This window comes from Thecamonas trahens (assembly GCF_000142905.1).
Source record: "Thecamonas trahens ATCC 50062 unplaced genomic scaffold supercont1.18, whole genome shotgun sequence".
In the NCBI taxonomy this organism is placed as follows: Eukaryota; order Apusomonadida; family Apusomonadidae; genus Thecamonas; species Thecamonas trahens.
Genome location: NW_013657662.1, coordinates 315,668 through 338,437, shown reverse-complemented (window position 1 = coordinate 338,437; position 22,770 = coordinate 315,668). Strand labels below are relative to the sequence as shown.

The 22,770-nt window shown below is 63.8% G+C and overlaps 11 protein-coding genes across 11 annotated transcripts; 5 read left to right on the top strand and 6 right to left on the bottom strand.

Annotated features, from left to right (window-relative positions):
- Positions 1-85: 85 nt before the first annotated feature.
- On the top strand, positions 86-1,262 carry AMSG_04481 (uncharacterized protein; the record flags this gene model as incomplete). The annotated part of the gene is made up of 2 exons (XM_013903364.1): positions 86-1,213; positions 1,237-1,262. The coding sequence occupies exons 1-2, from the start codon at positions 139-141 to the stop codon at positions 1,260-1,262; spliced, it is 1,101 nt and encodes a 366-aa protein (XP_013758818.1). The 5' UTR covers positions 86-138.
- A 39-nt stretch (positions 1,263-1,301) lies between these two features.
- AMSG_04480 (rab family GTPase) lies at positions 1,302-2,429 on the bottom strand (the record flags this gene model as incomplete). The annotated part of the gene is made up of 1 exon (XM_013903363.1): positions 1,302-2,429. One exon carries the CDS (start codon positions 2,427-2,429, stop codon positions 1,302-1,304), a length of 1,128 nt encoding a protein of 375 aa, XP_013758817.1.
- A 599-nt stretch (positions 2,430-3,028) lies between these two features.
- Positions 3,029-4,855, top strand: AMSG_04479 (latex allergen Hevea brasiliensis; the record flags this gene model as incomplete). Its single annotated transcript, XM_013903362.1, has 1 exon — positions 3,029-4,855. The coding sequence occupies one exon, from the start codon at positions 3,029-3,031 to the stop codon at positions 4,853-4,855; it is 1,827 nt and encodes a 608-aa protein (XP_013758816.1).
- A 367-nt stretch (positions 4,856-5,222) lies between these two features.
- AMSG_04478 (phosphatidylserine synthase) lies at positions 5,223-6,515 on the top strand (the record flags this gene model as incomplete). Its single annotated transcript, XM_013903361.1, has 1 exon — positions 5,223-6,515. One exon carries the CDS (start codon positions 5,223-5,225, stop codon positions 6,513-6,515), a length of 1,293 nt encoding a protein of 430 aa, XP_013758815.1.
- A 2-nt stretch (positions 6,516-6,517) lies between these two features.
- Positions 6,518-7,450, bottom strand: AMSG_04477 (endonuclease V family protein; the record flags this gene model as incomplete). Its single annotated transcript, XM_013903360.1, has 1 exon — positions 6,518-7,450. Exon 1 carries the CDS (start codon positions 7,409-7,411, stop codon positions 6,518-6,520), a length of 894 nt encoding a protein of 297 aa, XP_013758814.1. The 5' UTR covers positions 7,412-7,450.
- A 702-nt stretch (positions 7,451-8,152) lies between these two features.
- Positions 8,153-9,501, top strand: AMSG_04476 (beta-hydroxylase; the record flags this gene model as incomplete). Its single annotated transcript, XM_013903359.1, has 1 exon — positions 8,153-9,501. The coding sequence occupies one exon, from the start codon at positions 8,153-8,155 to the stop codon at positions 9,440-9,442; it is 1,290 nt and encodes a 429-aa protein (XP_013758813.1). The 3' UTR covers positions 9,443-9,501.
- A 332-nt stretch (positions 9,502-9,833) lies between these two features.
- On the bottom strand, positions 9,834-11,315 carry AMSG_04475 (uncharacterized protein; the record flags this gene model as incomplete). The annotated part of the gene is made up of 1 exon (XM_013903358.1): positions 9,834-11,315. One exon carries the CDS (start codon positions 11,313-11,315, stop codon positions 9,834-9,836), a length of 1,482 nt encoding a protein of 493 aa, XP_013758812.1.
- A 1,562-nt stretch (positions 11,316-12,877) lies between these two features.
- AMSG_04473 (major facilitator superfamily transporter protein) lies at positions 12,878-15,011 on the top strand (the record flags this gene model as incomplete). Its single annotated transcript, XM_013903357.1, has 2 exons — positions 12,878-14,975; positions 15,001-15,011. 2 exons carry the CDS (start codon positions 12,878-12,880, stop codon positions 15,009-15,011), a joined length of 2,109 nt encoding a protein of 702 aa, XP_013758811.1.
- On the bottom strand, positions 15,009-18,258 carry AMSG_04472 (leucine-rich repeat containing protein). Its single transcript, XM_013903356.1, has one exon. It carries the CDS (start codon positions 18,099-18,101, stop codon positions 15,132-15,134), a length of 2,970 nt encoding a protein of 989 aa, XP_013758810.1. The 5' UTR covers positions 18,102-18,258; the 3' UTR covers positions 15,009-15,131.
- Positions 18,259-18,593: 335 nt separating this feature from the next.
- Positions 18,594-20,484, bottom strand: AMSG_04471 (uncharacterized protein; the record flags this gene model as incomplete). The annotated part of the gene is made up of 2 exons (XM_013903355.1): positions 18,594-19,984; positions 20,300-20,484. The coding sequence occupies 2 exons, from the start codon at positions 20,482-20,484 to the stop codon at positions 18,631-18,633; spliced, it is 1,539 nt and encodes a 512-aa protein (XP_013758809.1). The 3' UTR covers positions 18,594-18,630.
- A 149-nt stretch (positions 20,485-20,633) lies between these two features.
- Positions 20,634-22,337, bottom strand: AMSG_04470 (uncharacterized protein; the record flags this gene model as incomplete). Its single annotated transcript, XM_013903354.1, has 1 exon — positions 20,634-22,337. One exon carries the CDS (start codon positions 22,335-22,337, stop codon positions 20,634-20,636), a length of 1,704 nt encoding a protein of 567 aa, XP_013758808.1.
- Between the last annotated feature and the right edge of the window lie 433 nt (positions 22,338-22,770).

The following is a 22,770-nucleotide window of genomic DNA, read 5'->3' as shown; positions in this document are numbered from 1 at the left end:
ACGGACCGGACCGGACGACGTCGTCGCCCTCCCCCCCCCCCCCCCTCCCCAGCCAGCCAGCCGACCACCACTTTACGACCCATCACCAGACTTGGGTGTGGGTGGGTGCGTGTGTGTTTTGCCTTGTGGTTGGACGATATGGACGAGGAGTTGGCATGTACAGAGCGGAAACTTGTGCGGCGGGTGGTGTCGCGGCTGAGCAAGGGTGACCTTGTGGGCGTCTTTCTGGACTGGGGTCTGGTTGCCGAGGAGCCAGCGTCATGGCCCTCGCGCCCTGCTCTTATTGACCTGCTTACCACTGGTCATCTGGAGCACCGCATGACATACAGGCAGTACGCCTCGCTCTCGCTGCGTCGCCTGTATTCCAAGGCTCGGACCGGTGCGGCGCCCAAGTGGGGTGCCTACCACCTGGCGGCACGGGCCGGCGCCCTCGCCCCGTCAGCCGAGGTTGATGCTCTCAAGGCTGTCTTGACCAAGGAGCTCTCGGTCTTTTTCAACAACTACGTCCACGTGGAGCAGGCGGCCGACGGCGACGTGTGGATCTTCATCGGCATCTATGAGGGTGTCGACGCCCCGCGTGTCCTACCGCCGCGCTCGCAGACCATGTTCATCATGTGGCGCCCGCACACCTCGCACCTCTTTGCTTCCGAGGTCAAGGTCGCCTACCGTGAGTACATCATGCAGGCGCTGATGCACGCCTTTGCTGCCGACGCTATCGAGCAGGTCCCGGTCCGCGGCGCCAACCTCGAGTCGATCATCAAGCTCACACTCGATGCTGCAGGACTCGGCGTCTGCCGCGCACACACCGCCGGCGTGCCCAATCCGCTGGCGCTGCCGCGGACCCGCATGCATGCAGCGCCGGTCGCACTCGGTGCGCCGCTTCCGGACGCGGTGGTCGAGGATGCGCCCGCGCTTGCCGCCCGGGCGCGCAAGGCCGACGCGACCCTCGGCCCCGACGACGCGCCCGACGTCGAGCAGCTCATCTTTCACGTCAACTCATCGTGGGACGTCTCGGCCCTGCCGCTCAACGCCAACGACGTGCCGGTCCTTCCGTTTGTGGCCCGCGTCTCGCTCGACGGGCCGTCGGTCGTCAACGGCCTCAAGGCTCTCATCCCAGCTGGCATTCTCCACGAACCCCTCCCGCCGTTCTACACCACCATCCTCAACCAGCAGCGGACAGTCTTCCGCCTCGCCGACAGCGATCTCAGCCTCAGTGCCGCCGACGACCGCGACGAGCCGTCGCCCGTCACCTCGCGCGCTGACACGCCGTCGTCACCCTGACGACGACGCCCGTCAATCCACTAAAGTACGATGCATCCTCCACCTCCGCCGGCAGACCGCCGCACCACCGTCACATACTGGCCGTCGTCAGACGACATCAGCTCGTCGTCGGACGAAAACTCCAGCTCGCCGCTGCCCAGCACTCCCGGCGACCGCTGGCCGGAAAACATCGCAATCCGCGAGAGTGGCCGGGAGTCGAGGCCAGAGTCGCCAGGCGGCGTCAGGACGCTCTCGCGCGACGCCGGCCGCGAAGCGCTCAGTGCGTCTCCATCGCCAGCAGCCAGCGCGCCGGGCCCGCGCCCGCTCACGGCGCCCGCGCCCGCTGTTGTCGTCGCCACCAGCACCGCTGTGTCGGACGAGTGCAGTGGCGCCAGACCGCACACATCAAGTACCGCCCCGGCCACGTGACGGACCAGGCGGGCGACGTTGTCACCGGTCGCTGCGCACGTCTCCACATAGTGGCCGCCGATCGACGCCGCAAAGGCGCGGGCCTCGTCAGCCGACACCACCCGGCGGACTGCCAGATCGGACTTGTTTCCGGCAACTAGGACGGCACACGTGCTGATAAATAGGTACGCCTCGTCGAGCCAGTCACCAAGAGCGGCAAACGAGGCGCGGTTGGTCATGTCAAAGACAAGGACGAGGACGTGCGCGTCGCGGTAGAAGGCCTCACGCGATGGCGCAAAGGCATCGTTTCCGGTCACATCCCACAGCGTGAGCCCCAGCAGCGGAGTCGATGCCCGTCGTGGCGCCACCATGACCGTAGCTGGCGTCACCTCCACGCCCACCGTCGTCACATACGGCCCAGCAGCATCGCCCGGAAGGCCAGACGCACTCCCGCCGACGGCGCCACTGGGACAGGCGCTGGCGCCAATCCCGCCGCCAGCAACGCCTCCTCCTCCAGGGCCGGAACAAGCCCCACCAGCCCCACCCGTAGCGTCAAGACCACCGTCGACCATGCCCAAACCTCCGCCGCCAGCAGCGCCAGGCACCTCGCCCAGAAGAGCCCGGGCCAGGCACGTCTTCCCACTCCGGCACTCGCCAAGGAGCACCACTTTAGCACCCACAGCCCCAGCCGTCCGAGCTCGATTGAGAGGCGAACCGGCGTCGTTGTCCTCGTCAAAGGCGTCAAGCGCAAAGACAGACATGTTCAATGGCTCTTGACTCGAGCTCGATGAGCCGAAGCTGAGTGGCCTTGGTCTCGCTCGCCGATGGCAATGGCGTTGCCGTCGCCAGCGGCCGAATGGGCCGGCGCAGGCAGGCAGGAGGGAATGGGGGGGGGGTGATGAGGAGAGGGCGATGAAAGGGTAGGCGATGGGAAGAAAGTGGGCGATGGTGGTAGATGATGGGTGGTGGAGGAGGGGAGTGATGGGGGAGTGGTGGTGGTCATCCGATGAGGACATCTCGCCCGTTCTCGCTCTCCCTCTCTCTCTGGCCACGTGACTGATCACCGCTCTGATAACCTCCTCCGTCCCTTTCCTCAACGGCATCTACACCAGGGATCAGCACCACCATCCTAGCCTCTCATCACCCACCAGAACACCCACCACCAACTCCCCACTGTCTTTCGATGAGTGATGGTCAGCGATGCCCTTGGAACGGTCTCCCTCATCGACGCCCTCACCTGGTCGGCATCGTCTGCCACCTGTCGCCCACATTTTGGCGCCGACAGCGAGAGCGACTCAAACGGAAGCTGACGATGTTCCGCCGAGTGGGACGGATTGTGGGATGGGGAGGACGACTGCACATGCTGGTGCGAAGGGCAGGAAGCAAGTCAAGCGTCAGCTCGGCTCCAGACACGCCGTTTCATTTTGATGCTCTCGAAGCCCGCGCCATGGCCCTTGAGGTCGAAGTCGTCGGTTGCCGTGAGCTCCGGGCGCCGCCGGCAACATCGCTGATGGGCATGACCTTCTCCCACATCCATCCCTATGTCCAGCTGGCTCTGACAAGCCCGCCGCGAGAGGCCGAGCCTGTAGCGGATGCCGATGTTGGTGCCGGAGACGGAGTCGAGACCAGCGGCGCCGAGGCCGCCGTCAACCCGCCAGAGACTCCCGCGCGCATCAAGCGTAAGCGCAACCCACTGGAGAAGGCCGTGGTGACCAAGCACGTCAAGGATCACGACAACTCGCCGGTGTATGGCGAGCGGTTTGTGTTTCCGCTCGATGAGGAGGCATCGCTCCGCGTTCGGGTCTTCGATCACTCGAGCCTTTCGTCGAAGCACACCGTGCTTGGCGTGGCAGACGTCCCGCTCGCGCGCATTGTTCGCGACATCCAGCGTCAGCAAGGCAACTCTGGCCTCGAGTGGCTCTCAACCTGGTTCTGGCTCGGGCCGGAGACCCAGGCTATGGGCCGGGTCTACCTCAACTTTCGCGTCCTGCCATGGGCCAAGCTGCTAGAGCAGCGGCGGCGGTCGCAGCGGTCGAACAAGCCGCCGGCGCCGCTGCCGCAGGCCCAACGGCCCGCTGGCGTCGCATCGCAGGTTGAAGACAGTCTCGGGTGGGAGATCCCGTGGCACAAGACGGCCCAGCTGCCGTCGACCGATCCAGTTGCCCCGCCGCCCAAGTTCCGCATCCTCTCGCTCGACGGAGGTGGCATCCGCGGCATCCTCACTGCTGTCGTCCTCCACCGGCTGCTGGCAAAGCACCCGCTGCTACTGCAGGATGTTGATCTCATTGCGGGCTGCTCTACCGGCGGCATCATTGCTATCATGCTGGCGTGCGGGTACTCGCCTGCGCAGGTAGCGGCCATTTACGAGGCGCACTGCCCGTCGATCTTCAGGTCGGACCCGATCCGCCGGTTCTCGCCGTTCTCGGCCAAGTACTCGGACAAGGTCAAGTACAATGCGTTCAAGGACTACGTTGGAAGCGTCAAGCTTGGTGAGCTCGGCAAGCACGTCATGGTGCCGGCGTTCCGGCTGGATGGACGGACCGGGCACTCGGACGATGCCGAAGCCCGGTCGATCTTCCCGTCGCCAACCTGGCGGCCGGCGCTCTTCTCTAACTTGCCGGCATACTCGGGCCCGGCCGAGCATACTGGCGCCGTCTCGACGGCGGTCGGGCCGGACAACAAGATGTCGGCCATGGACGTGGCCATGATGACTTCTGCGGCGCCGACCTACTTTCCGCCGTTCCGCTCTGACTCATACCTCCGCGACACGTACTTTGTCGATGGCGGTGTGTGCATCAACAATCCAGCACAGGCTGCCGTGGCTCGGGTCGTCTCGCTCTACCCGCACGTCACGATGGACAACACGGTGGTACTCTCTCTCGGCGCCGGCGTCTTCAACATCAACCTCTCGTTTGAGGAGGAAGAGGACACCGACTTTGGCATCCGCCAGTGGGCACCGCACCTCCTAGATCTTGCCATGGATGGCGACCGGCTCCTCACCGACTACCTCATGCGGCTGACAATGGGCGAGCGGTACCACCGACTCGATCCGCTCCTCCCACGGCAGATCCCGCTCGACTCGGTCGATGACATGGACGAGCTCGTCTCCATCGCCATGAATGTCGACCTCTCGGCCACCCACGCTTTTCTTCAAGACACCTTCCTCCGTCGGCCTGCCCATCCGTAGCCGGCCCGGGCCCGGCCCGGTCCGGCCAACCGCACCGATAGCCGTTCCTCGTCGGACATGGCTTGGCAAGATCAACCAGACAGCGATCCAGCAAAGTGGAGCTTCCCCCAGCAGTCGAGCTGTACCAGCAGCAAAAGTAGTCGGATCAGTCCAGCCTTGTGCGGCCTGCCGCCGCGACACGCAGTGCAGCCATCGGCCGAGTGGGACTCGGCGAAGCGACACGCCGCCGCCAAGGCCAGCCGCCAACCTACCTCCGACCACCGCCTCCGACCTGGACCTGCACTCCACTGCACCTGGGCTAGGTACAGGCACAAGTACTACTACATACCTCCCCTCCCCCCCCCCCCCCCTCTCCCTAGGCACAAGGATGGCAGTTAGTGGCAAGGCGAGGCTTGGCGATACGGTGACGTGGAATGGGCACACGTACAAGGCGACCGAGCTGGCTGTCTTCTACAAGCCCCACACGGTCTCGTTGCTGCTGATGGGCATGATTGTGCTCCTGGCTGCTGGTCTGTGGCAGACATCGCCGGCTGATGGCACGGCTACAAAGGTCTCTGTTGATGATATGCCTGTACGGGCGGCTTGGACAGCTGGTGGCGCAGCGTTTAGCGTCTATCTCCTCTACGCCCTCCTCCAGTTCCCTGATGGCCTCTTCACCCGCCCGCATCCGGCCGTCTGGCGAGTCGTCCTTGCTCTCTCGCTGGCTTATCTGGTGGCTCTGGTCTTTGTCTTCTTTCTTCCGGTGGCATCGGCTCGCGGACTGCTCACCCTGCTTGATCCGTCGCTGGGAAGCAAGCTCGAGCTCCCGCTGTACGCCACCGACTGCTCGCTCTCCTGGGCCAACGTCTCGCCCAAGCTGTGGGACATCTTTGTGGTTGCTCACTTTGCGGGATGGTTTGTCAAGGCCCTCATGATCCGCAACATTGCCATCTGCATCACCCTCTCGGTCCTGTGGGAGCTCGTCGAGCTCTCGCTTGTCACCATGCTGCCCAACTTCGGCGAGTGTTGGTGGGATCAGCTCATCATGGACATCCTGGTGTGCAACGGCGGCGGCATGATGCTCGGGCTTTATCTCGGCGGCTACTTTGAGATGAAGGAGTACAACTGGGTCGGCTTCCGCGCCATCGAGTCGGTCCGTGGCAAGGTTCGGCGCGCTGCCCTCCAGTTTACGCCGCAGTCGTGGACGACGGTCGAGTGGAAGATGTTTTCTTCGTACCGCCGCCTCGGCGCCATTGCCATCCTCATTGCCGGCATCACCGTTGTCGAGCTCAACGCCTTTTTGCTCAAGGCCGTCCTCTGGGTCCCGTCGTCCAACTGGCTCAACCTGCTCCGGCTCGGACTCTGGGTCGCCTTTGGCGCGCCCACCCTCCGCGAGTACTACCAGTACATCACGGATCCGCATTGCAAGAAGCTCGGAACCCAGGCGTGGGTTGCTCTCGCCTGCATGCTCGCGGAGACCGCCATTGCCTTCAAGTTTGGCCTTGTGTACTTTGCCCACCTCGACGTCCTTGTCCCGGCCTGGATCTGGGGCCTGTGGCTGGCTGCCGGCGCCGCTTTTCTTGCGGCGTACTCGGCCAACTACTCGCGGGCCAAGGCGCAAGCCCAGGGCAAGCGCGTGTGGCGACATCGGCCGGCTTCGACCGCGAGCGAGCCGAGTTAGGCTCAGGCGCTAGCTTGATCGCCGAGCATGACGTCGCGGACGTAGTCGCGTGACAGCAGGTCGGCCTGTCGCACCGGCTCCGGAATGCGGTACCGTGCGCAGGCGCGCACAATGCGCAGCGCACTAAGCAGGCCGACGCGGTGGCCTGATGAGACGTACAGTGCCTTGCGCGATTCGGAGGCCCGGAACGCTGCGCCCCACACACGCCCGCTCTCGCCAACCACTAGCAGCGCGTCGCCAGCGGCGGTCAGAACCTCGCGCGAGGTGGCAACAATGTCTTCTTGAGACACGCCGTCGACATGGTAGAACGACTTGCCGATGCCGATTGTCGGAACGTCGATGAGGACGCCGAGATGCGAGGCGAGGCCAAAGCCGCGGCGGTGGAGTACACCATTGCCGTCGACCAGCACCACGTCTGGCACAAGCTCGGGCGCGGTCGCACGCAGCCGCTCAAAAGCCTCCACAAAGAAACCCACTTCGCGAAAAGCGAGAAAGCCCGGAATGTACGGCTGATCGAGCTCGACCGGCCAGATGTCGGTGTAGACCACGTCGAGCGCCGGGTAGCTGAGGACAACCAGCGACGCCGCCGCCCGCACCGCATCGCCCTTGACAAACGAGATGTCGACGCCAGCAATCCGATTCACGCTCTCAGGCAGACCGATGTCGTCAGCAGCACCGATCCGGATGGCCCGGCCACGGATGACGGTCCCTGCAGCAGCCATGGCCTCGGGCTCGGGCATCACAGCCTTGCCGTCGTTCGTAGGCAACGGCCAAGATGCGGCCAGAGCAACATCAGCATCTGCCACAGCCTCAGCCACATCATCCGGCACGCCGTCCCATTCCATAGTAAATGGCAAGTCTGCATCCTGCGCAATAAGCTTATTCTTCAGCTCCATCTGGATTGCCTCCCATTCGCGTCGAACGGCCACGCCCGGATCCGGCAGCTCGCCATCGTCCGCACCCGCTCCGGTCTCATCCACCGCTTCCGTTGCCACGGCTGCCACTTCTTCCATCACTCCCACATCCGTCTCTGTCGTTGGTGCTTGTCTACTTGCCATATGACTGTCTGCAGTGTCGAGGTGAGTGTGAGTGAGATGTGGGCTCGCGTGGCCGCTCTGAGCTCATCGAAAGAATGGAAGCAAGTGGCGAAGCCGGCGAAGCCATCGAAGCTGCGATGAGGGGAGAGGGGGGAGGGGAAGGGGGGGGGGATGCAGTGATATGTGTGTGTGTGTGGGGATGCAGCGATGCAGCGGTGCAGCGATGGGGATGCGACAACATGGCGATACCACAACATGGCGATGCCACAACATGGCGATGCCACAACATGGCGATGCCACAACATGGCGATGCCACAACATGGCGATGCCATAACATGGCGATGCCACAACATGGCGATACCACAACATGGCGATGCCACAACATGGCGATACCACAACATGGCGATGGCACAACATGGCGATGCCACAACATGGCGATCCCTTCTCCCGTCGCAACAGTTTCCGATGCCCATGCCCCCTCCCTCCTCCTCCCGCCCCCTGTCGCACGGCCGTGTGACTCGTGACCCACACCCACACCTGCACACCTCGCATCACATTGCACACACTCCTCTCCTCTCCTCTCTTCTCTTCCCTTTGAAGATGGCTGCACTTGGTCTTGCTGCCACGGTGGTGGTGGCAGTGGTGGTTCTGGCTCTGGCTCTGGCTGCCGACGGCGTGGCGAGTGAGTACGGGCAGGCGCTGGAGGCAGCCGACGCGCTACTGGAGGCGGGCGAGGCGGCGGCGGCGGCAGAGGCGTATCAGGCACTGGATGAGGATGAAGGTAGTTGGGCCTATCGACGGTGGGCAAACCAGGCGCTGGCACTGGCTACCATCCACGCTTATCGGCCTGCGCTTCTGGCCGCCCATCGGGCGGCGGCCATCAACGCCACGCTTGATCTGGCCTTTCTCTCGGGCTTTCTGCACTTGATGGAGGGCGAGGCCGAGGAGGCTGTCCGCCTCCTCTCGGAAGCCACCAAGATTGATGCCTCTCGCGGCAACGGGTGGCTTTATCTGGGCAACGCTCACGAGGCGCTCGGCCAGCACGCGCTGGCCAAGAAGGCCTATGCCCACGCCTGGCGCCTGCTCAAGTCGCGCAAGGCGCTGCGCGCGCTCGGCTTTGCCTACCGTGCGCTTGGCAAGCCCGCCCTCGAAGAACGGCTGTACGCTACCGCTGTCGACGAGGGCGTCCTGGTCAATGCCCGTCAGCGCCCGGATCTACTCACGCCTGGCCTCGATGCCACGCCTTGGCATGCCAACAGCGAGTTTGCATGGATGCCAGCGCTCGAAGCCGCGCTGCCCATAATGCGTGCCGAGCTCGACGCTGTCCTTGCTGCCGATCCGGACCGGCTCGCCGCTCCGTTCCACCTAGTGGGCACCGGCGGCAAGTTTGCCCACGACCGCGCGCTCTACTCTGCATCGGGCAAGGCCTGGCACCAGATTGTGCTGTTTGAGCCTGGCGAGCCCGGGCCGGGCGCATCATTCTTTCCCAACACCGTCGCGGCACTCTCGGCCACCATTCCGCATGCGCTCTCGTACGGCCGGGTCGTCATTTCGCTCATCGAGCCAGGCGTTCGCATCGTGCCACATTGCGGCCCGACCAACGAGCGGCTCACCGTCCACTGCGGGCTGCGAGTCCCGAGCCACTTGGCGGTTCCACCGGCCATTGTCGTTGGCGGCGTCGAGCGCCCTTGGCGTGAGGACAGCTGTTTTGTCTTTGACGACTCGTTCGAGCACGAGGTCTCGTTCCCGATCCCATCCGATGCCGAGGCCGATGCGCTACGCGCGGTCCTCCTCTTCCACATCGAGCACCCTGGGGTGGCTGCAGCGAGGGACGCCATCGCACACGTGTCTGAGGATGAGTGGCTTCGCCGCCAGTTTGGCGCCTCGTAGCTGCTAAAGACAAAGCTCTCGCGGCTGTGGCAAGCACTGCTGTGTTTGTCCCTTTACGGTACGGAATGGACAAACGTGTCTGTCGCGCAAGCCGCGCTCCGCGACGCTCCACAGACGTCGCAACGTCCATCAATCGTGGTAAAAGAGTAGTACAATGTGTTAATGGCTGCCACAACAGAAAACAATCGGCGATGCAGAGATGGACGCCGCGCGCGGCGCAAAAGGTCCGCGACCGCGATCGCTTACCATGAAGCTTCCGGAAGGCGAGGCAGTCGCGTCGCACGGTGGCTCGCTGGGAAAGGTGGTGATGACGAGCAGCCGCTGCAGAGGGACGCTTCCGCTTGTTCACGACGAGACGCGCACACCAACGCGTCCGAACCACCGTAAAGGGTTACCCATCCCGCGCCTCATGCTCATCAAGCGAGTGCGAGACGTGCATCAAGACCTCGCCCTGCCGGGCAATCCGCGCCTTAGCGGCAGTGTACATGGCACGCAGCTTGTTGTGCTTGACCTTGAGCCGCTTGTACTTGTTTGACAAGTCAAGCAAATTGGCTGCCGTCTCCTGATGCAGTGAGCCCCAGGTCCGGGCCGACTCGAGCGCGGTCGCCAGCTTGCGCTCCGCTGTCACCACTTCGGCTTGCATCTCGGCCTTGGCGGCGGCGGCGGCGCTCTGATCCGAGACAGCGCGCATGAGCTCAGTCTCCTGTGCGCGAATGTCGGCGAGCACCTTGTAGTTGGCCTCTAGAGCTGCACTGGGATCTGGCACGCTGCGGAGCTCGTCAACAGCATCAAGCACTGACGCCAGCTGGGCCCGCAGCATGCGGTTCTCCGCAATCAGCTCGTCGCTTGCCGCTACACTCGTTGTCGCCTTTCCTTTCAGATCAGGCTCAGGCGACCAAAGCACCGACGTCACCGAGGCAATCGGCGACGCCGACGGAGACCGCCGTCGGCGCTGCTCAACGGTGGACATCGACTCGCCCCGGTATGCAAAGAAAACGCTCCGCAACAACGCCGCGAGGGCCTTGGCTTCGGTGGTCGTGGTATCGGGATCAAACTCGGCAGCCTGCGGGAGTCCAGTCTTGCTGCCGAGCTCGTCGCGTGCAACTGCGCAAAGCTCGTCCGCCAGCTCGCGGAACGGCGCGAGAGCGGCAGCGACGCGGGAAGCTGCCTTGACCTCGGCGTTTTCGAGCTCAACGGCTTGAGCTGCCGCCCTGGCGCGGTAGTGCGCTGTGCGTGCTTGATCAATGCTGCCCGACTCGAGATCTTCCAACTTGACAGGCTGTGCCTCTACTCCCAGCACAGACTCTGCCTCGCCCGCCCGACCATCATCCCTGGCATAGCATGAGTTGCTACTGCGGCTTGGCTGGAGATCGACGGCCTCGACGGGCTGTTCGAGCTCAGGCACGCCGTCAACCAGCTTCATGTCAACCGATCGCCTCCGCTGCCGCATACCCGACAGTTCCAGATCATCGATGACCGAGATGGAAAAGCACTCGCTCAGGCTCTGCACCGCTGTCTGCGGAGCCATATCCAGGCGCATGGCGTTGCGGATGTCGGCGACGTACGCGCGGGTCTTGGCGTCTGCTGCCGAGGTGGTGGCCGAGTCCCACACACAGTCCTGACTGCTCTCCACCTCGTCATCGTCCGAGCTCACTACCCACGCCGAAGCATCCACCCAGCTTCCAGTCTGATCTTGATCTTGCCACGTCTCGGTGGCCCGCGGCTTGTCGGCCTCCGGCTTGTCGGCCTCCGGCTTGTCGGCCTCCGGCTTGTCGGCCTCCGGCTTGTCGGCCTCCGGCTTGTCGGCCTGTGACTGCTCACGTGCGGCCCGCCAAAGCGCCTTGCGCGGGCCGAGAGCCTCGGTAGCGGCCATTCCAGGGCGATCCAGCCGAAAGCCCGAGACTGGAGTGTGGATCTTGATACCGTGAACAGTAACTGCCGACAGCGGTGTTGCTGGAGTGCCAGCTGGGGCAACTGGCGTCCTTGGCGTTGTGTTGGTCCTGTCTGCCAGCGGTGAGAGACAAAGTGATTCAAAATTTGGCATCTTGCCCGCCGAGCCACCAGGCCTTGCACCCTGCGGCGCTGTAGCCAGCGCCTTGTCCTGCCACACAACAAAGCCACTAGCCATACCAACACACACACACACACACACACACACGCAAGCTCTTCCTTTCTCTCTGCGGTGACTATCCTCTCCACTGACTAGAGAAGTGTATTGATCTGCCAGTCTGGCTTGTGTGTGGCTACATGCCTCGGTCGTCTCCTCCTCCCAAACCGTTCGCGCCATGTCGTGCCACTCCTTCCCGCCTGCCTGCCCTGCCGACTGTGAGCAACCGCCACGTCCACGTCCACGTCCACGTCTCTCTCTCTCTCTCTCTCTCTCTCTCTCTTCTCTCTCTCTCTCTCTCTCCCCCCTCCTCCCCCTCTAACCCTTTAACCATGTTCATTGACCCCCGCTCGCCGGGCCTCCCGCGGACCCCCGTGCCGTGCATGCGGCCAGCGGCTGTGGCCTGGGACCCTCGCTCGCCGCCTGCTCCTCACGCCGGCTTTGTCCGCACGCCTGTGGCTCGTCCTTCCTCTCTTCTGGTCGATCCTCGCTCGCCGTCCATGGTCCGCACACCTATGGCGGCGCCACTGCCTCTGGCCTCTCGGTTGCGCTCCTCGCCGGACCTCGTTGAGCTGGCAGCGGTCGACATCGCCTTCTCGCCTAATGGCATTGCCGTCGACTCGCTGCCTGAGCTCGAGTCGAGCATCGAGTACGGGATCGCAGGCGAAAGCGAGGAGAGCGCAGTGACCGTGGCGGTGACACCCGTCAAAGTCTTCTCGCCTCAAGGACGCTCCGCCATGGCATCGCCGTCCCGGACGCCGTTCTCGCCGCTGCGTCTGGCCAATCGGACCGCTACCGCCGCGCATCTGGGCCGCAAGACCTCGCTCAAGCCCACGCCGGCCGTCTCGCCACTAACGCCATCCATTTCCAGCGGCTTGCGGGCATCATCGCTTCCGCCTGCCCTTCCTCCGTCGCCGGCCTCTCGCCTCTCTTCCTTCACCCGCGCCGGTGACCGCGGCATGGCCACATCCGCCGTCTCACCGGCCATCGGCCGCATCCTAACCCCCATCCGCCGCTCTTCCCCCTCACCATGTCGCATCCGCTGAGCTCCACCCAATGTATCCCCCCCCCCTCTCCCTCCCCCATCCATCACCTCCGATCCCACCGATCAAATCCATCTGTACAGTTCACCCATCTCGATCTTGATCCTCCCCTTCCACCTTCTTCAGCCTTGTATTCTCCGCCCATCGATCCTACCCAAGGCTCACCCCCCGCACCTCCCCGTACCCCCCCACGCCCCCTCCCCCCCCACACTCCCACCCCGCACACACTTCTCCTCATCCTCATCCTCCACCCGACCCCCCACCCCCCCCTCCCACGAGGAAACGATGCGGGCGACCCTGGCGCTTGTTATGGGCTCGTACACGCTCAAGACTGTGGCGACAGCCCTGCTTGGCATCATGTTCGAAGCCCTGGAGACGGCTCTGGACGCCACGCCGACAGGACTCGGCCTCATCGTCATGGTCACTGCTGTGGTGGAGGCGACATCACTCACTGGTTGGGGACGGGCATGCGATCAGGCACCACGTGTCAGACTCTGGGTCCTCTCCACCCTTCTCTGGGGATCACTCACCGTGGCCCTCGCCTTTGCCACCTCGTTTGCTTCCTTCCTCGTCCTCCGCGCTGCCTCGGGCCTCGGTCTCTCGGGCCTCACCGCCATCGCTGGCTCGCTCATTCCCGACATGTTTGCCGCTGCTGATCGCGGCAGAGGCTTTGGTCTTCTTGGCGTCGCTGGTCTCTCTGGCTTTATCATCGCCGCTCTTCTTGGCTCTTCTATCGGTGCATCGTCTGTCGGCGCCGTCCCGGGCTGGCGCATTCTGTTCTTCCTTGTTGGTGCCGCAACCTTCCCCATTTCGCTCGTCATCTCGCTCTTTGCGGTCAATCCAGAGCGTGGCGGCTTTGAGAGTGCCTCGGACGACGAGACAGCCCTGGCTTCGGCCGAACACGCTGTGCTCTTCCTCACAACCGGCGGCGCCGCCGGTGAAAACCTGCTGTATGTGTCGGCTGACGACGACGGCAGCAACGATGAAGACATCCAGAGCAGGTCTTCCGTTACTGTTGATTGTGATGGCCATTCTTCGGCGTCGGCTTGCTCGCATGTATCCGGTCCCGCGGACGAGCGCAGCTGGCGCGGCTCGTCCTCGGCGCTGAGCGCGAGCGAGTCGAACAGCATCTCGGCCCACGAAGAGCAGGAGGGCGACGATGAGCGTGATGCACCAGGCTTGGCTGTTCTGGAAGCGCCGACCCGAGTCGGGCTCACCGCGCCTCGACTGCGGTCCAACTCGCACTCGGTCTCGTCGACTCTCAACGCGCCTTTCCCGCCGTTTATGACACCGCCGACCTCGCCGGTCGGAAGCAGCTTCCCTCGCGTCACCTCGCACCCGCGGCTGGTCTCATTTGACCCAGACCATCCGCAAACGCCGCCGCCGATGCGACGTGCAGCCACGCACTCGATGGGCCTGGGCGCAGCGGCGGCAGCGGGAAGCGAGCCGGTGCGGCGGCACGCTTTGTTTGGCGGTCGCAGCAGTCGCGCTGCCAGCTTGTCACTGGCATCATCGGCCGCTGACCCACCTCCCAAGGCTGTCTGGGCCGTGATTCTCGCCGCCCTCACTTCCTTTGCGACCGAGGTTCGACCGCTTGTCCGCAATCGCGCACTCATTGCACTTACGCTCGCGCGCGCCATGGGCTCACTCCCGGTCAATGCCCTCTCGTTCATGGTTCTCTGGTTCCAGTACGTCGGGCTCTCCGACTTTGGCGCTGGCGTCTCGGTCGCCTTTGCCGCGCTCGGTACCATCCTCGGCTGCGTCGTTGGCGGCTGGCTCGGCGACTGGGCTTCGATCCGCTGGCCGAACCGCGGGCGGATCACAGTGGCGCAAGTGACCCAGGTGGTCCTCTGCATTGCCATGTACTCGCTCATCAAGACCGTTCCACAGGACCCGTCGTCGCTGATATACTTTATCGTCATCACCATGTTCATCGGCATGCTTCTTGCCTTTCCGGCCTTTGCCTGCGACCTGCCCATTCTCGCCGAGGTTGTGCGGTGGCAGACGCGTGGAACGGCGTACGCCATCTCCGGCCTCTTCCTCGGCCTCTTCTCCTCCATCGGCTCGCTCCTTGTGGGCATCATTGCAGACAAGCTGTTCCACTATCGGGCGCGGACCAAGAAGATCGCCAAGCTCAAGCCGCGCGACAAGCAGCACAACCTGGACGCGCTCTCCAACGCCATTCTTCTCCTCTTCCTTTCGTCGTGGGCCATTGTCTTTTTCATCACTTTTTCGTCGCCCGCCTGTACCCGCGCTACCGCGACCGAGTCCGCGGCTCCCGCCGAACTGGCGAGCTGGAGCCAGTACTGGTCGAGGCAGCGACCGAGGCCGACGATGCAGACTCCGGCCTTTCCGGCGAGGCCGGCACTGCTGTATCGGTCATGTCTCCCGCCTCTGAGGCCTCCGAGGCGGCAACTAGGTCGTCAACGTGGTTTACTCTCTCGCGCGCCACTGTCTACCACGACGCGCAGCTCCAGCTGCGAAGCCGGCAGCCACACCCAATCCAAGCGCTACCGTTCTAGCTGGTGGTGGCGTAGCATCATGTCTTGCGTGCGCCCCACGCCATGGTTGTGTACATGGGATTGCGCGCAAGCTTGAGCTCGTCGTCGGGATCAACCTTGCTGTGCTTGTACACCAGGCGGGCGCCATCAAACTCGTATCCGTGACCAGCATCGGCGGCGTACTCGTCGTAGTCAAAGTCCGAGCCGAGGCCCTCGCCTTGCATCTGAGTAATCAGCGCGTCTGTTGCCGGCAGCATGTGGGCCTCAAACGCCGACGAGTCATCGCCCCCACCCGAGAGCGATCCAAACTCGCCGTGATCGCCAAACGAGAGCTCGTCCGAGTCAATGTACACGTCGAGTGCGTCGTAGACGCCAATGATACCCACAGCCGCAGCGGCAATGAGGGCGGCAACGACGCAGAGGACAGTAAAGACCATCCACGGCGAAGTGATGTCGTCAACCTTGACCCAGATTGTGAGCATGGCCGCCACAAAGACAATGGCATACGCGGCCATCTCCAGAATGTTGAGCTTCCACAGGTACAAGCCGTACGGCCGGGTGCGGCCGACCACAAGCACCGCACCCGCAGCTGCCGTGGCCACAGCGGCCAGGTACACAGCGGGCTGTTTGCCCGGCTCGAAGAATGCGGTTCCGACCGCGGCGAAGAACACCAGCTGGCGGAGCCATGAGTTGGGTTTGGGCTCGCGTCGGACGTCGATGTCGGCTGCCACACGCGCCAGCCACGGCCCGGCGCCAAACACTGCCGCAGGGTAGTAGACGGCGAGGCCGACAAGCGCAACACCTGCTGCGCCCAGATGGCTTCCACTCCAGCACTGCACGTCGACGTCGGCCGCCAGCGTCGGCGCCCGGTCTGACCAGTACGAGCACACAAGCGGCGAGATGAGGTTGCGGATGGTCGGGAGGAAAAGCAGAGGATCCACAAGCGCAAGCAGGCCCGCAATGGAATCGGCAAACCGCCCACGGAAGGTAAAGAGGCCAACCTCGACCAAGAGTCGGTAGCTAAACGCCCACACGCAAGCGAGCGCAAACGAGAGGTACGCCGGGTACGGGACGAGGTCCTCGAACGAGAGCACAAGGACTTGGGCCACTTGCGAGAGCGAGGCGGGCCACCCGAGATCGGTCCGGACGCAGAGAACCACCAGCTGCAGTGCCTGGATGACAGCTACAGCTGCCATGGCCACGTTGGCCTTGGAGAGCCTCACCGTAAACGGCGCAGGCCACATGGTCGACGCCGTCCCGACAACAGCTTCATAGCCTGCCACAACAAGACCCAGCCCGACAATGTAGATGGCAAGAATGACCGAGAGACCCCAGACAGCGGCGGAATCGGCGCCGTCGTCAGCAGACGCATCGCCAAACAGGTGCGACGCCGAGCCGACGAGAAGCGCAAGCCATAGCAGCGGGAGGAGCGTGGTGGCGGCGTGGACGGCAAGTGCCGAGCCGAGTCCCATGTGCTCTGAGCCCATGAGCCAGAGCGGAAGCAGGAGCGTCCGTGCCAGCCGCCACGGCGAGAGATTGTGGAACGAGATGTAGCCGAGCGCGTTGGCCGGGAGCGAGTGCAGCGGATTGTGGGCCGCGTCGAGCTTGATCAGGTGCGGGAGGTCCTTGAGCGAGGTCGGGAGCGTGGTGAGCTTGTTGTGGGCCACGTTGATGACCTCGAGCGAGGAGCACTTGCCCAGCGCAGGCGTGAGCTGGACCAGCGCATTATCGGCGGCATTAAGAAGTTCGAGCTTGCCGCACCGCCCGATCGACGACGGGAGCGCGACGAGGCTGTTAGAGCGCACGTTGAGGTGGACAAGCGAGGTGCATGCGCCGAGTGCCGCCGGCAGGTACACAAGCCGGTTGTTGCGGACGTTGAGGTGGGTGAGCGCAGCGAGCGAGCAAAGGCTCTCGGGCAAGTGGGTCAGCTTGTTGCCGTACAAGACGAGCGAGGTGAGTGACGATAGCGAGCCGACGGCCTTGGACAGCCGCCGCAGCCCGTTGGAATGCAGCGAGAGCTCGGTGAGCTGACTCAATGCCTCCAACGAGCGAGCTGGCAACGAGAGCGCGTTGCGCGACACATCCAGCGAGGTGAGCTTGGCGAGCGAGCCGGCCGGCGCCAGCTGCGGCAAGTGGTTGTGATACAGGTCGAGGACCTCGAGATTGGTTAGACCCTCGAGCGACGACGGAAGATGGACCAGCGAGTTGGAGGCGAGGAGGAGCTGGCGGAGTGTGGTCAGTCTCCCGACTTGCGACGGAAGCGTCTCAAGCTTGTTCCACCGCAGGTCGAGAATCCGGAGGTGGTCAAGTCGGCCGACCGCCGGATGCAGCTCTTCCAGCATGTTGCGCGAGAGGTCGAGGTGGGTGAGACTCGAGAGCTCTTGAACGCACGCCGGGAGGGACCGAATCTCGTTGCCATGCAGAATGAGCCGTTCCAGGCTCGGAACATTGGCGAGGAGCGTGACAAGCTCGAGCGGGACGAGCCCGAGCCCAACAAAGGAGAGATCTAGCCGCTCGGCGCCGGTCCTTGCAAACGAGCGCAGCGCCAGGACAGTCTTCTCGGCTGCGGCGACGGCCCACTGCGAGTCGAAGAACTCGGGCGTGATGCCAGCCAGAAAGGCAAGCGCAGCGCGGGAATTAGCCGACGACCGCTTTGACGGTCCTCCGGCGCGATGAACAGATCGCAAGTCGTCAAACCCCTTGGGTAGTGCCGAGCTCTTGAGCCCTGCCGCCTCTGCAGGCCCAAAGACTGAGTCGTGGGTGGACGATGGCTCCGAGTCGAGCGACGACGACGACGAGAGACCGAACGACCTGGCGTGGTCCTCTTCGTAGTCGGAAGAGTACGAGAGCGACGGCGGCAGCATGGCAGCCGTAGTCGGCGTGGGCGTTGCCTTTCCTCTGACAGGAACATCTCCGTCGGTTTGCAGCACGATGTTGGAGAAGAACCGCGAGGATGAGGAGGAGGGCGAGGAGGAGGAGGGCGAGGAAGACGAGGAGGCCGACGACATGTTGCGGGGCTGAGTGTGTGTGTGTGTGTGTGGGGGTTTGTGGGGGGTTGGGGGTTGAGAGGTGCCCGGACTGAGCGTTTGTGTGTGGTTGTGGTTGTGGTGCGGTGCGGTGGTGGTTGTGGTGGTTGTGGTTGTGGTGGTAGTGTGTAGTGTGGAGTGTGGTGTGGTGTGACTGGGTGTGGGCGTGTGTGTGTGTGGCGGTGGAATGGGCGGTGAACAACCGTCGTCGGTGGTTGGTGCCAGCTGCGAGCGGCTCAACTCGGTGGCGACGGACATGATGGCGAAGAAGCTTAACCGCCTTTCGGCTCTGCGCGCCGAGAAGATAATGCCCCTGCGTGCGTGGATGCTTTTCGACTTTGAGCTGATAAAGAAGCAGTGGTGATGATACTCATACGTCTAGCCTGAGCGGATAGTCATGGCTACCATCATGAGTTTGTCTGTCACAGATAGTCGATCCGTTCACCGGTTCGTGGTTGGTGGTCGGCGGTCGGTTGAAGCAAAGTAGGTTTAAGGCGATGTCCAAATGTGGTTAGTCGGTAAAGGTGAACCGATCGGAACGGTTGCGGGCCTTCTTGGAGAGAGTGTCAGAGAGAGTATTGTCAGCCTCGTTGAGGCGTGCGCGGCGCATGCGGAAGAAAAGAATGGCGACGATGATGCCGATGCAGCAGACTCCACCGGCAGAGGCGCAGGCGATGATAACAACCTTCTGCGAGTCATCCTTGACGATGGGCGAGCCGCGCTGGTAGGCCGGCAGGGTGTAGGAGCAGGTGTTCCGGGACATGTCGCACGAGCCCGAGTAGGTGCCCTGGTAGAGGAGGACGCAGTGATCGTCGGCAAAGCATTCGACGCACTTACCGTTGAAGCAGTGCGAGTCGGTGCAGTTGGGCACGCACCCGGTCTGGCTCGGCGGCGGCGGCGGATCGTAGTTGTCCGGCGCATCGACGAGCTTGCCCGAGAAGAAGTTGCACATGCCTTGGCCGTCGTTGCGGAAGCACTGGCCGACGGCCGAGCGCGATTTTGCGACGTCGATCTGGGTGGTGACGTCGCACATGGCGGTGTTGCGGCCGTCGCACATGACACAGCGCGCCGGGGCCTGGCGAACATCGCACTTGGGATAGAGGCCACGGAACTCGTCGTTGGCGGCGGTGATGTTGGTCGTGGTACAGTCGGCGTCCACCTCACACTTGCCGGGCGTCCACGAATCAGTCTTGGTCCACCACTCGGCCTTGGTGTCTCCCGGCCCGGTGTACGGCCCGGACCCGTCATCGGCGACCCGACCGAGCGCAACAGTGAGCGCTTGAATGGTCGGGATGAGGTTGGCCGGCTTGATAAACTCGGAGCCAAGGACCTTGGCTGCCGGATCAAACCACCCGGGCTGGGCGCAATCAAAGATAAGCTGGTTGACAAACGAGCCGCACTCGTCAATGGTGAGCGGCTGATTGGTCGCCACTGACAGCGGCGTGTATGTGGCGATGTACGAAACGGCCATAAACGAGACCTGGTCCACAAAGTTGGCCTGGGCCACGTCGCGCGCCACGATGAATCCGTTGGCGCCGATGGTGCCCTTGAGACCGGAGACAAACCGCGTAGGACGGCCAGCAGGCACTGTCGTCCGGAGGTACTCGGTGACAGCAGCGTCCGGCTCAAACGTGAGGGTCTTCACCGCCTGCAGCGGCACGCCGCTGGCCGTGTTCCACACCATCGCCTGGGCGTTGACCACCTCGACGTTGGTCAGATTGAGGGTGTGCTCCTCGTTGGTCACCTCAAATGCCGGCAGCGTCTGGTGGTAGTCGAGCGCGGCTGCAACTGCACACGCCGCCGTCGAGCCGGCCGGGTAGTCGACGCCGTTAAAGTCGATCTCAAAGTACGTGGTCATTGGGAACCTGTCCACAGTTGCAAATATCGACAACGCAGCGGTGGCGGTGAGTTCACAGCGCCGCGTGCAAAAAAACTAAACAAGCCAGCTGCCGCCAGCCAGCGGTCGACGCCGGCTTGCGCTCCCTCCCCCCCTCCCCCTAGCGCGCATCAGCATGCCCAACCATGCTCCCCTGTACCATGTATATACAAGGTAGCATGTTTGGCGGGAGTGTGTGGAGGCCAGTGGCGCGTAAGGGGCTTCACGCGTGCGTGCGCAAGTGCCAAGGACCTTCCACCGAAAACGAGACTTTGGCTCCACCCGTCTCTCCTCGGCAACGTACTTGTACACGCACTCCTTCTTCTCGGTCTGGCACTTGGTGGCACCGGCAAATGAGTCGAACATGCGGATGGGCGGCGTCCAGTCGGCAATGGACGACGGGTCGATCTCCACCTGGCGGAATGTGGGGCAGGCGAGAGCGGCCGCGACAAGGCAAGCCGCGGCCACAACCGTAAGGTGCAACTGCATTGAAGAAGGCAGGCAGACGAGTGTCACTCCGATCCGGATTTTGCTCACGCCCGCGCCCACACGACGCCCGCCCGCCCACCCCCACCTCCCCATCACACTTCTGAGATCATCGAGCGATGTTCAACGACTTTGACTCTCGCGGACGCACATCACGCCCCGACCTGGTGCGCCACCCAAGCGGCAACCTCATCGGCGGTGCTCGGCCGCTCAGATGAGAGGTAGTCGTCAAATTGACAAAGGATTCGCTCGACGAGGATGTCCATCGTCTTGGCTGTTGCTCGCTCGGCCCGCTCTTTGTACAGCGCGTCAAAGAGTGTGAGCAGCGAGCCAACAGTGAACGCCAGGATCGGAGGTCCGTCTCGTGCAAAGGCGGCATAGCTGACAACAGTGTACGGCGGCGGCGCGTGGGGCTCACCGGCAGCAAGGTCGGCCTCCACCTCGGGTGAAACAAGCTTGGACCAGACCGGCTGTGGCGCACACGCCCGGGCCGGATCGTCGAACCGCGAGCCCGGCTCGGCATGCCCAAGCTCGGCGAGTGAGAGAAGGCGCACGTCGGGGTCCGCCGATGCAAGCACCAGCAGGCCACGGATGAAGGCGAGGGCGACACAAGCCCATGGAAAACGGCCACCGCTGATCACCGCCACGGACTCGGCAGGAAACTGTTTGGCCAGCTCGACAAGCACGACGAGTGCGCTTGGCCCAGCTAGCTCGAGCCATTTGACCGGATTGACCGAGCCCATACCAAGCATCTTCCAGCGGATCGAGTGTTGGACGAGGTGCGGCTCCGGGAGCGGCGCCGCAAAGGTGACGGCGGCCCGAGATCTGCTTGCACGGACCGCTGGCAAAGCAGGGCTCTTGTGGGCAAGGCCAAAGAGCGTCACCACTCTCGCGTCTTGGGCCTGGAGCACGTCGTCGGGCACGGGACAGGCCAGAAACTCGGTGTCGCGCTCGGCGGCGCCCAGCGCGGCATCGTATGCAAGGGCAAATGCATCGCATACAGCGGCGTCGAGTGCTGCAAGGTGTGCTACACTCATGCCGTGGCTTGGGTCAAACGGCTCGAGTGCATCAGCGGTAGCATTGACAAAAAGCCGCGCGGACGCCGACTTGGCGTGCCGCAGCGCGCGCAGCTGGGCCTCCAGCACGGCTTCCATCAGCGGATAGTCGGCGAGGTCCACATGCAGAAGCCAAGCGCTCCCGTCGTCAAATTCCAGGCGGCATGGCGTCCCACTGGCGTCCATCCCTGAGACCGAATTGCGCCTACCGCCGCCGCTGTCTGCGACGTCGTCGGCGGCACTCGAGTCCGCGCCCGCAGCGTCGGCCAGCATACTTGGCGGGAGGAAGCGAACAACGCTGACCAGCGACCGTGACTCGATGAGAGTTACGCTTCGCAGCCGGCCAACTAGCGCGTACAGATGCAGCTGCCACGCGCTGTCCAGCTCGAGAATCCGGGCCCGGGCACCGTCAACGAAACCCGCCACGCCCACCACTGCGCCGCGGGTGCGGACAGCATCCACCACCGCCTTTGCCTCGTCGACGTTGAGCATCAGCTCTGGATAGGTATCGTCGTACACTCGCTCCGCCTCGGCATGCGATGTCGCCGCCGCCAAGCGGCCTGCCCACGACGTCGGCACCGCGGCAGCGCCCGTCTCGACCGGCGTCTCGGGAGCCGTCGACGGCGACGCCATGCCGGCCCGTGTCAACTTGCGGCAGGCCTCTGCATAGCTTGCCTCCAGCGCGTCCACTTCGGCCCGTGCCGCCTGCAGCACCGCGTCTGCAGCACCGGCAGCCTCCACCAGCTGTCCGTAGCCAAAGGCCTCGACCCATTCCTCAGGCAGCCCGTTGCAGCCAACCATACTCCCTGCCGTCCCTGCCCGTCTCCTGCCTGTACTCATACCCGCCAAAGCGTAGGCTCCTCGCAGTGCCCCTCTCTCCCCCCCGTGGTGAGGCCAGAGTAGAGTGTGCGTGTGTGTGCTTGTGAGGAAGGGGAGCTGAGGGGGAGGAAGGGGGGGAGGGGGGAAGGGGACACGTGAGGCGCGATCGATCGCGCTTGATCAGGCCCACGCCCCCCTGGTCCCGTTTGCCGAGAGCGTGGCATAGTCCGTGCTCGTGGTCCGCCAGGGCGACTTCCGCGCTGCCACCCAAACGACATTGAGCCTGCAGACCAGGTGAACCGCGAGATGCAGGACCACTACGCTTTTGTCGACCCCTCTTCCATCCGCCCCCAGGATCTCAAGTACAAAGACGATCTCGACGACTAGATGTGGTTCTCAGACTGCCTGCCGCCTC

Bases quoted from the DNA above. Each gene is read 5' to 3' on its own strand.
- AMSG_04472 (XM_013903356.1), bottom strand. From the start codon at position 18,101: ATGTCGTCGGCCTCCTCGTCTTCCTCGCCCTCCTCCTCCTCGCCCTCC.